The 11,863-nt window shown below is 54.1% G+C and overlaps 1 protein-coding gene across 1 annotated transcript; it reads right to left on the bottom strand.

The window, feature by feature from the left end:
- Positions 1-2,286: 2,286 nt before the first annotated feature.
- On the bottom strand, positions 2,287-4,846 carry LBX1 (ladybird homeobox 1). Its single transcript, XM_064663139.1, has 2 exons — positions 4,146-4,846; positions 2,287-3,839 (listed from the first exon to the last, which is right to left on the bottom strand). Exons 1-2 carry the CDS (start codon positions 4,468-4,470, stop codon positions 3,337-3,339), a joined length of 828 nt encoding a protein of 275 aa, XP_064519209.1. The 5' UTR covers positions 4,471-4,846; the 3' UTR covers positions 2,287-3,336.
- Between the last annotated feature and the right edge of the window lie 7,017 nt (positions 4,847-11,863).

The raw sequence follows: 11,863 nt of genomic DNA, 5'->3' as shown, positions 1-11,863 counted from the left end.
CAACCCCCTCCCCCCCCAAAAAAAACCCCAGAAAAATAAAACTAAGAAAAAAAAAAAAAGAAAGCTGTGTTGTATCTAAAATTCGAGGGAGAGGAAACCCCGAGCGAAATGTCTGCTCAGGTAGGTGCTCTCAGGGAACGGCGCGTTCCAAACTGGATGAAAAACGAGGGGTACAAGCCGGCGATTCATTTTAAGCTAAAAAAAAAAAAAAAAAAAAAAAAAAGAAGAAGAAAAAAGCTTTGGTTTGTCAATATGCAGATTAAATAACCAAAATCCCAGCTATTTTGAAATGGGGGGCGAGCCAAATTAACAGGCTGCAAATCTTCAGGAGGAGGCTTTATTTACTATCCCGCCCCAGCCACGTGTGGTAAACTTCTGCGGGTGCAAGGCGGCCCTGCATCTTTTCTCTTTGCGCTCAGAAGTCAATAGATCAGAAACCCAAATTAACTCCCAGTCTATTTTCCATACACCCAGCCACCCTTTTTTTTTTTTTATTTCTTGCTTATATTGAATTGTAGTGTTTGCAGCCTCATTAAATCCATTCCAAGACAAAAGAATAAAAGACTGGGGGGAGGGAGGGGACAGGAGAGGAGGGGGAACAGGAGAAGGAATGGGGAAAAAAAACAGATAAAGAAAACAAATAAAGCCCTTTAACTAGATCTTCACATAAATGTCACAGTTTCTCAGCATTTACGATTTGGCTGTTTAGCATAAAAACACTTAAGGACAAGATTGAAGGCTTTCCGAGAGATCTGGACAGAAGTCAAAGCTATCATTCGGAGGTATAAAAAAAAAAAAAAAAAGAAAAAGAAAAAAGAGGGGATGTCGGAGTGGGGGTGGGAGGTGGCGGAAAACAAGTGCTCTTCCAAATAATACTAAAGAAAAGTGAATTTCATTGTAATTCATAGGCTTGTTCCAAATACCAAGAGAGAAAGAGAAGAATAGAAGAGCACAGATGCCCCGACGAAGGGAGAACAGCTCTGCTCCCATTGTTGTGGAGTTAAACAGTGGAAGGGAGGGTTAACCTAATCCATCAAATTGTCTGGAAATTGTGAAGAAAATTCAAAAACCATATGGTCTCCAAGCGCTCTCCTTCTCTCTGCTGCGGAGGGGCACGCTTGTTTCAGCATGGCGAACCGCAGGAGGCTGTATATGCTCCATTGTCGCTTGTCACTTCAGAGAAGAGGGCTCATTTGTCCCCAGTTTTCATGCTTTACGCTAAAAATTACAACCCCATCCATTCTCAAAGAGGAGAAAGATTTATTTAGCCTCGGAGAAACTGGACCAAAAAAAAAAAATCCAACCGACAAACCAACCCTGCCTTATCTGGACACTTCTCCGCAGAGCTCTGCCACTGTACACCAGATTTGCCTTTCTCACATAAATTTTGCAAAGAATAGGGAGAAACACACGTTGCTCGACTCCAAAGGCAGGTCACGCTGCCAAGAGAAAACACATTCACCAGAGCCTTAATTTTGGCCGAAAAAAATAAAAGAAAAAGAGACAAGGGAGAAAATTTTAAAAAAGAAAAGGAAAGGAAAGAAAAAAGGAAAGAAAAGAAAAGAAAAGAAAAGAAAAGAAAAGAAAAGAAAAGAAAAGAAAAGAAAAGAAAAGAAAAGAAAAGAAAAGAAAAGAAAAGAAAAGAAAAGAAAAGAAAAGAAAAGAAAAGAAAAGAAAAGAAAAGAGAAGAAAAGAAAAGAAAAGAAAAGAAAATGAGGAAACGAAACGTTATTCCATCCTCGTGTCCCCATGGCAGCTTTTGCCCAGAAGCGGGAGGCCTGGCCCGCCGGGTGTACAGCAGCTCCCCTCGCTTCTTTTGTCCAAGTCGGTGATAACTCCTTCCCCCAGCTCAGATTTTTTTTTTTCTTTCTATTATTTTTTCCTCCCCCCCTTCCTTTCCTCTCCAATTTCGGGCTGGAAATGCCGTGCTGGCGTCGGGAGCGGCGGGGCGGGTGGGGGGTACCCGGTGGTCCTGCTCGCCCGCCGTTCTCCCGCTGCCGCTGCGCATCCCCCGCGCCCGGGAAGCGCTGCCTGCACCTATTGCCTTATCGATCTGCCGCGTTCTCCCTCTGCTAAGCTCTACCTGGCATGAGCCTTAAAAAGAGAAATTATAATAATAAAGGTCTCTCTCGTGTGTTCTTTTCCCGTCATTTTTCTTGCAGGTACTGTGCATAAAGTAACTTTAAATGCAAACGGGATGGGAGATCTCTGTGGTAGAAAAGTCTGGCGTAACCTCGGACCGACGGAGTGTTTTTTCGGTCACAAAGAAGGACGTCAAAAAGTATATTAAAATGGTAAAGATTTTATTGTATCGGAAAAAAGAGCTATCTGTACAATTCTAAGAGACAGTAAATAAAGCGACATTGTCCCTATCGGAACTTAAATAGCAGGCCTTTTAAAATTTGTACAATTCAAACAAAAACAAGTCTTAAATCTGTACATGTTTATTAATTTATAGTGTAATATTTAAATGTAGTGATCTTGGGATTTGTCCTTTTTTATTTCCATAGCATGCAAAAATTCTAAAAAGAGTAAAAAATAATTCTAGGATTTTTTTTCATTTTCCTTTTTTTTTTTTGTTACCACCTTCATATCAAAAATACGAAAGGCAGCTTTTAATAAAAGCACAAACATAGCAGAAAATGGTAAAAATAGCTTTTAATTGGTAAAATGAGGCAGAAATTGCATTGGAGACAAATCTCTATGCTCTAGAAAAAAAAGAAAGTATATATTTTTCAACTTGCATTATAGCCCAGCCCCAAGTTCCCCAGATTGCAGAAGAAAAAATATTTTTAAAAGAAAAAAAATTAGTTCGTGCACATTCGAAACATGCAAGGAAAGGAAACTGGCTAATTCTTTGCTGTTGCCGTTTTAAGCCTAACTTAAATCTTCTCTAAAGTGGTTCGTTTCGGAAGTCTTTGAAAACAAACTGCTTTCCCAAACATCTGCTGGAAGCCGAGTTTATTCCAAGGTTATGCCTCTCCCTTTTAGATAAAATAATCATCATTGATAGCTATTAAAAAAATAATAATCAAAACCTCAAAAAGAATGGGGAAGGAAAAAAATCCAATATATACGTTTAAATATTTATACAGAAGCCGTCCGTAATTGCACCGTTCCGAAGATGTGGCAGGCGGAGGGATATCGACTCTACCCTAAATTAATCGGGATGTGTGTGTGTCTGTGGTGGGGTTCTATTGCTTATTGCTCCGACCGAGGGGAGCAGCCGCCCCGCCGTGCTGCCGGGGCCGGGATGGGGGGCCGAGGGTGCCGGTTTGGAGCTGTCGGGATGGGGGGGGAGGGTTAGGGGGTGTGGGGGGGGCCGCCGGCCGCCCCTCAGTCATCCACGTCGATCTCCACGTCCTCCTCCTCCTCCTCCTCCTCCTCCTCGCTGTCCCGGCGGCTGCGGGGCCGCTCCGTGGGGGGCGAGGCGGGGCGGGGCGGTGGCGGGGCACCGGGCTCCCGGGCGGCGGCGGGGGGCGGCGGCGGGGACCCGGGCCGCGCCTTGCCCCTTCCCTCGGCGCTGGGCTCCAGCTCAGCCAAGGCCACGATGTCCACGGCGGGGTTAGGGCCCAGCTTTTTGGCCGATTCCACGTCGGCCTTCATCTCCTCCAGGTCTCTCTTGAGCTTGGCGCGGCGGTTCTGGAACCAGGTGATGACCTGGGCGTTGGTGAGCCCCAGCTGCTGGGCGATCTGGTCCCGGTCCGCCGGCGACAGGTATTTTTGGTAGAGGAACCGCTTCTCCAGCTCGTAGATCTGATGGTTGGTGAAGGCCGTCCGCGACTTCCGACGCTTCTTCGGCGTTTGCCGCTGCCCGAAGATCGTCATCCCGTCCCGGCCTGCCGACGAGCCGCCAGATTGTACCCGCTTTCTACATGTCCACCCCGACCCGAGCCCCCGGCCCCCACACCCCTGCCCCGTCGGTATCTGGAGGGAGTGGGGCAGAGCAGCCGCTCCTGCACCCCGAGGGCCGCGGGGCGAGGATGCCGCCGGGTACCGGCCGCCAAGGGACCCCCCTCATCCCATCCCATGCGACACCCCGGGAGCTGGTGGGGGGGTGGGGGAGGTGAGAAGGAAAACCAGGCCGTGGAGAGGAGTGGGGCACCCACCCGCTGGAGGATCCCCCCACTCCAAGGGGGTCTTACCTTCGGCCGCCTGCAACACGCTGACTTCCAGCCCTTTGAAGGTCTTGCTGGCCAGCTCTTCCAGGGCGCAGAGGGGCGAGGTCTGGGAAAGCAGCGCCCGGCCGGAGAGGGGCAGCCCGGCCGGGGGGTGCTTCTCCGCAGCGGACAGGAGGTGTGCCGTTCCGCAGAGGGTGTAACTCCTCCGCACCGAGGGCTTGTTGAGGATGTCCTCGATGCTGAAGGGGGTGAGAGGCTTGTTGGAGTTGGCCGGCGGTGGGAGGTGATCCAAGGGGCTCCGCCGCCGTTCTTCCCCCGAGGAGGGCTTGGGTTCTTCTTTGGAAGTCATGGTGGGGCCGGGCCGCGCGGGGCTGCCTTCCCCACCCGCGACGGGGATGCGCTGCCGCGGGCAGAAGTCCCCGGCGGGACCGCGGGGTGACGGTGGCGAAGACAGCGAGCAAAAGTTGAAGCCCACCTCCAACTCCGGCGGAGGAGCCCCGGGTCCTCCCGGGGAGAGCCACGTCGGGCGGCGGGCCGGGCGGGCCGGGCGGCGGGCGGGCGGGCGCGGAGAGGAGCAGAGCTGCCGTCGGTCCCTCGCCGAGAGGTGGTCCTGCCGTACCTCTTGTCCCAGGGTTTTGGGTCGGAGATTTTTCCCCCCCTCTCTCCCTTCACACTCTCTCTCTCTCTCTCTCTCTCTCTCCTCTCTCTTTCTCTTCCTTGCTGCTATTTTAAGAAACACCCCAAATCACAGCACTTTCCCTGCCACCCCCCCCGCGAATACCCACCCCAAAGTAATATTAAAAAAAAAAAAAAAAAGAAGAAAAAGAAAAAGCAGACTTCGGCAAGGGGGAGAGCAGCCCTCGCACCGAGACCTCGGACCAGGGGGAAAGAAGCAAGAAGAGATGGGGTAATTGACTATTGCTAACAAGTTATTGTTGATTGGGAGGTAATCAATTATCTTCAATGACACTTTTCGCCCTCTCTCTCTCTCTCTCTCTCTCCCTCTCTCTCTCTCTCTCTCTCTCTGTCCAATGCAGGCTTTTGCAAGTTCGGAGACCCATTAATTAGGAGGCGGTATGGAGGTGGAGCCCAGTTGAATTATAATGCTGAATGCACTTGTCATATTCTGGCCCTGCTATTTGTTTGGACATATATATTTTTAAATTACATTACAAACCAACCTTTATTGCATCAGGATAATACAGTATAGTGAAAAATAATAAGGGAAAACAAACCAAAACGAAAAATATCCGGCTGTATATATTTTTTTCTTCTCCCCGAGATTTTTTTTTGTTTTTTCTTCCATTTCTTCCTCCTTTTAATTTCGGCTACCAGGTTATTTAAAATGTCTCTCTCCGGCTCTACGCAGAGCCGTTTGATTTTTTTTTTTTTTTTTTTTTTTTTTTTTTTTTTTTTTGGGAAGAAGGGGAGAGCCTGGTTCCAGGTAAGGCAGACCTTTCCTTTCCAATAAAATCCGAAGGTTTCCGCCGAATTTGTCGTGCTCCTCTTTCCCAGTGCCCTGTGTTTTAGCGGGCTGCGGGTCCAGGGCGGGAGCAGGCCCCTCTGGGAGGGTGCCGGTGCCGAGAGTGCCCGCGGAGGGGTTGTGCGGCGGGTCGCGGGCCGTGTTCGTTCCCGGGACGTCGGCGGCTTCTTGGGCTCCGTTGCCACCGGGGATGGCGGGTAGTCCTGGCCGGGGGCAGCGCGGGGGGAAAGGGCCGGGGAGGGACGGTTTCCAGTCCGAGGCCTTTTGCTGCGAGCCCATGGGCGGCTCTGGAGAGGGGCAGCGGCGCGGGGCTTGCTGTGCCCCCCACTCCCAGGGGAACCCGGCCCGGCGCGGCAGGGGCAGACCCGCTCCTCAGTATTTTCACCCGGGCCACCATCCCGCCTGTGCCTCGCCGTTCCACAGGGACGGAGACAAAGCCCAGAGCTGGGAGTGAGCAGCCTGGCCCCCACCTCAGGCGTGAGTACCCCTCGGTCCCCGTGGGGCGGCCGGGACGCGACCCGCGGGCCGGGCCGGGGCTGGACGGGGCGGGCGGTGGCTGGAGGGGCGGTGGAGCGGGAGGAGAGGCTGGGGCCGGATCCGGCCACAACTTTCCCTCCTCACCTTGAGGGCCAGGAGGAGGACGGCTGGCAGCTCCCAGGCCGCTAGGTACCAAACAAGCACAAAAGAAGCAAATGGCTCCTCTCCTTAAAGCGCCCTCTTCCCATTTTTTATAGCTCTCTGGGAGTCTCTTTATGCAGTGACCTATTTTTAAAGGCCTATATTGGGTTATTCATCATATCAAATACTGCGAGGAACTGGGGGGGGGTAGTCGGTTGAGGGGGGAGCGAATTACACTGATTCTAAATCGCCTGGCTTCTTTGCTTTGCTAGGTGGATTATTTGCTTCGCTTTGCTTGGGTTTTATGAAGTGATTTAAACATATTTTAACCAATTAGAGACTTTCCTCCTCTCCCTTGTGTCCCCTCACATTATTTTCTAGCGTGGCGTTTTATGTCAGATTTGGATTTTATTGAGAACTCGGACGGGAATGCTGGTGTTGTAACTACAGAAATAAGACTTTAAAAAATAAAGAAAGGGGGGAAACCGAAAGAAAAAGAGTCTCATTCCTGGATGCGAGTTTGGGTGGGCTGGACGGCGTATGGGATGCTCCGAGGCCCTGCCAGTTAGCGGCTGCAGCCTTCCCCGCGGAGCGCAGACCCGGGGCACAACTTGCGCCCCCATCTCGAGTGCAGCCCGTTCAACTCAGGGCACGGGCAAAAGTGCGCCAGACACAGCGAAACCCTGAAAATCGTTTTCAATCCCCTGTTGTCCCTCCAGCCCGCATCTCCCCTCTTTGCCTACGCGGCAGGACAGGGCTCTAAATGCCCCCTGTTTTTGTTTTTATTTTTTGGCTCCCTAATAGGGGCAGAGCCCAGCCGAAGGCGGACAGCAGCCTCAGTACAGACTCCGGCACAGAGGGACTCCTCTTCGTTTGCCTCGGCCGCTGCCTGTCAGGGGATAGCCGGGTTCATGCCTTGCATGAGCTCAGCCCGATGGCTCCAGGCCTGACGCTTGCCCTTGTACCCAGCGTCCCCCCTGGACAGCACGTCCCTGAGAAAAGGGGTGGCTGAGAGGGAAGGGAGCAGGTCCCGGCCCTCCTTCCCCCGAGCCCCACGGCGCTCAGTGGCCGTCCCGACGGCCTCCGACCGACTCCCCTCTCCTCTGTGCTCTCGGCTGCCCGGTGGCGCCTTTGGCGGATTTGGGTTCGTTTTCCCTGCGCTCACTTTGCCTTTGCAACCACTGCATCTCGCTCCTTGCAAACGACTCCCTCTCTGCGCTCCGGGGTGGCCGAAAATCAGAGGAGGGGCAAGCTGGGCTGCCCCCACCCTGGCTTAGCGGGAGAGCTCAGCATCCCCCCCTCTCACCCCTTGGAATTCAATTATTTTAATTTTCTTTTCGGCAGCCCTCTTGGCACTCAACCCCGAATTAGAGACCCTCAGTGCCCCCCCCCCTCCCCAGCATGTCCCATTGCACCTCCCTGTCCTCAAAGGGCCGCGGGGAGCAAGGGGGCACAGAGGACAGCCGGGGGCCTGCTCCAGCCACCGCCACGGAGCTTCGCATCCTGCCGGGCTCTTCTGCCCGGCCCGCCGGAAGGCAGCTGGTAGTCGTGCGTCCCAGCTTTGAGGTCGTTTGGGGAAAAGCACCCTCATCCGATGCGCTCCAATCTCCCCACTTCTGCCTGCTTCAACCGCTCTGAGTGGGACCTGTCACTGATCTATTCCTGGTGCAGGTACGAGAAGTTTGAGTGGGGTCCCCGGCCGAGAGGCAGGGAGGCGAGCAGGGCTGGAAGGAACAGCGGCCCTTGGGTGTACCCGGGGATGGATCACGGAGTCCCCTGAAACCGTCGGGGAAGCGTCCCTCCTGGTCCCTGCCTTCTTCTGTGGAAGAAAAGCCAGTAAAGCTGCGGCCTTTCCTCCTCCACGGAGCAGAAAACTGCCGCTGAATCCGAAACTATTTGTGAGTGGGCAAACAACAAAAAAATAAATCTGTGGCTATGGATAGCATCTTTGGAGGCGTCTCCCCTCGCCGTCCTCAGAGCCATATTTCGGGGGGTCGGTGTGCATGCCCTCCCCGGAACAGTCCCAGGCCCGGCGGCCAGCAGCAGGGCACTCCCGGGGCTGCCCGGCTCTGGCTGTGCACGGCCCGCTCCTGTCCAGGAAAATGTCACAGGAATATAATTAAAGCAGGCGGCATATATCATTCAAGTGTTGATCACCAAAGTAACTGCGTACAAATGACACCTCCTTTCCCGGCATAGCTGAGCCGTGCATGGCTCCCAGCTATGTCTGCCTAGTTTAAGTGGTCTAAACACGTTACTGCTCCCTGTTAGCAGCGTGGAGAGGAGCAAAACTCTGTGTCCTCGAGGTGACAGCTAGTCCTGGCACAGCATCTCGCAAAAGCCGGGAGGGAGAGCCGGGAACCTAGGAAATAACAGTTATTTTTGTCTTTAAGCAACCCCCACCCAAGTTTTGGGCTCCGGGTGCCGAGAGGCGGAGAGCGCCCAGTGGGACCCGCCGTGAAGCCCGGAGGAGGGAGAGCCACGGCGGGATCCGAGGTCTCTGTCCAAGTCTTCTCTACCGAAACTGCTGTAAAATGTACCTACAGGTACCCCTTGACCCCGCCGCCGCCGGGCGCTGCTCCGCGTTGCTCCCCTTGGAAAACAACCACCCCGAGCTGGGGGCCCGCCGGCTCCCATCTGTGATGGAGAGGGGGCGCTGGAGGACGGGGGGGCACTGCGGGGCCGGAAAGAAGCTCCCCCACCGAGCCCATCTCTGGAGGTCGTTGTATAGCTATTGCCCGATCCTTCCTCCCCTCGCAGCCACCTCCCTGCGGGGGAAAAAACTTCGCTGCACCAAAAATAAATGTGACCCGAGTGCCCGCATCTGGCCTGGGAGCCAGGGCCAGGGCCAGCGCGCCCGGCCCGGCTCGGCTGGAGCGCACCGGCCCCGCGAAGCCCCGACCTTTCCCCGGCAGAGAGAGGCGGAGAAGCCGCAGTTCCTTCGGAGGGCTTCGGCGTGGGGACGGGACCTGCGCGGGGCCGACCAGGGACGAAACCCACTGCCCCAGGAACCCGACTAGAAGCGGGATGCGGGGAGCAGCCCTACCCGGGTGGGCTGGCAGCGCGGTGCCCGGCTCCCTGACGTTCCTAGGGGATTTTTCGTTTGCAAACGAACTCCCCGGGCGACTGAGCGGAGCCGAGACCGGTGGAGCTACAGGGATCGTCTACCTTTTGCCCACCCCTGGGGCTGATTTGTTTCCCCCCACAAAGCCCCCGCATAGAGTAGGTGGCACGGCGGTGCTCGCACCGCTCCTGCCTCCACGCCGCGGGACCGGGGGAGGGGAAGGAGCCTCAGTTTGAGCGAGTCTCTGGGTCAGTGTAAGCGGGGATGCTCTCGGGCGGGTGCAAGGGAAATAGGGGAGCCCGTCTCCGCCGCAAGACCTTTTATAATCACAAATCGAAAGTAACGCCCGGGGCGGATCAACACCTTCAGCCACTTTATCGTCCTACGTGGGGCCCCAGGAAGCATTTCCCACAGCAGGGGAGAAAAACGGGGGTGTCCCCATTTCAAATGTCGTTGGCCAGCAAGTCCCCTCTCCTCTCAGCACGGCCGGAGACCCTCTCGAGTCACTGCTCCTGGTGGATTTTAGGGGATCCCCGGGGTTTGTTTGGGCTAGAGAGGCGGTCTGTGCAGATGGCGTCCCAGCCAGACCCCCGGTTTCCTCCCGGGGACAGGGTCCTCCTGCAGCCGCTCCAGGGGTTCCCTCGCGGGAACGACCAATACGAGCATCTGAACGTATTTAATATTTTAAATTCCAGTATTTTATTTTCTAGTCCAAGAAATTCAGTTGGAGGCAGGCTCCCTGGGAAGAACAGGCGGGACGTGCCCGTCCCAGCTCCATGCAAGGCGAGAACTTGATTGTTATTATTTTATTTTTTTTTAAAACCCCTAAATACTTCGATAAATGCCATTCGCAGGACCCCTCTGGATGGCAGAGATTTAGCAGTTCTCGGGCTCTCCCTGCCCCGTTCCAGTTCCGGAAGAGGCAAGGCCGGGCCGTGGTGCAAGCAGGGAAGAAGACTCGTCGGAGGGTATCAGCGCACCCCCGACTCTCCGTTCAGAGCCTGTCTGTCACCTGGGTCACTCTTGTTTTCGGACCGCCTTCTCTCCAGCCCACCTCAGCTCCAGGGAAGAGGCTGGAGGGGGAGTAAGCTGGAGGGGTCCGTGGCCGCGGAGCTCACCCTGAGACCGCGGGGACGGGCGCTGGGGAGGCGGGGGCAGACAGTGCCCGGCCCGTGCAGCTGCGTCCGGAGGCGGTTTCGTTGTCGCCTCTGGGCCCCGCGAGGCTGGTCTGAGGGTGTCAAGACTAGAGGTGATGCCCACCTCGTCCCGGCTTCCTCGCTTCCCCCGGAAGAGGAGCGACGGAGGGTCTGCCCGCAAGATGCCCCCCTGCCCCGCAACTGCGCTGCGGACTCGGGGCTCTGCAAAACTTTGTTTGTGGGGGGGACACGACACAGCCACCCAGGGCTGTGACAGCCGAGCCGCACTGGCTCCTCCGAGACCTGTAATATCTCTGCTGCTCCCGGCACGCGTGAATAATTCACCAGGCTGCCAAATGCAAGTAACATTTGTGGCAGCTATGAAGGAGCCGGGGAGGCGAGGGCTCATTTTTGGGGGGCAGGAGGAGGTGTGGGGAATCAATTGAAACTTAATAAAGGGAGTGGGGGGGGGGATGGCGGAAATAAGGCAGGCAACTTCTTCTAATAACAACTTGGTTTTAATAATTCAGGAGCAGTCATTGGATTATAGCGCAATATCCGAAGTACACGTTGCTGGCACAGTGCGGGTGGATAATGTAATCGGAGCTCATTTCGCCTTCCAATAAATTACAGCAGCAAAAGTTTCCTGTTAAAGCAGTTATTTGTATTTCTTTTTGTGAAGGTGATCCCCCTTCCAACAAATGCAGTGAGAAAATTAATTAAAAACTAATATTTCCATCCTTTGCAAAAGCATCCCCAAGATTCAGAGCTAGATTTTGACTGTGACTGTGATCTCTTCCAACTTCAAGCACTGTGAGGCTGCTCCTCCCTACTTCTCGCTTCTTTCTTTCAGTTGCCCTGGTTTTTCATTCCTCCTTTTTTTCACCCTACCCCGTTTGGCCTTACAGGAGCTCTCTAAGCTAAGCCAAATGCTGCTAGAAAGAAAACTCTCCCTAAAACACATCTCTTTGTGTTAGGCTTGCCATGTTTGTTCCCCTTGTCCCTCTCAGGTCCTGTTATGAAGGGGTAGCAACTAGGGGTAGGGTCAAACAGCAGTTCACTTGTCTCAACTCACACATGAGCTGAGTTTGCAAGGCCTCAGATGAGTCTTGTTCTTTTCCTTCCAAACTGCAACACCATTTAGCAGCAGACTCATCCCCCCAGACCCAGCAGCTTTCCTCTTCTCTATTCCCCTGTTCCTCACACCAGGAAGGTGTGGCTATACTCTTGCCCTCTTGTGGCCTCCATCCCCAGCAGAGGTTCACAAGATGATTCTCAAACCCTCCCAGCCTCTGCTGCTGGACACAGGGATCCACTGTACTTCTCTCCAGTACCAAGCTGCATTCTCAGACCTGCCTTGTAAAGGGACGTTTCCCCAGCAGCTTGGCCATGGCCAGCAGACACCCCTGACGAGACACTTTACACCTATGTTTGTTTTATT

This window comes from Pseudopipra pipra, chromosome 8 (genome assembly GCF_036250125.1).
Source record: "Pseudopipra pipra isolate bDixPip1 chromosome 8, bDixPip1.hap1, whole genome shotgun sequence".
NCBI lineage: Eukaryota > Metazoa > Chordata > Aves > Passeriformes > Pipridae > Pseudopipra > Pseudopipra pipra.
The sequence above is the reverse complement of the archived record's forward strand: the minus strand, read 5'-3'. Positions and strand labels throughout refer to the sequence as shown.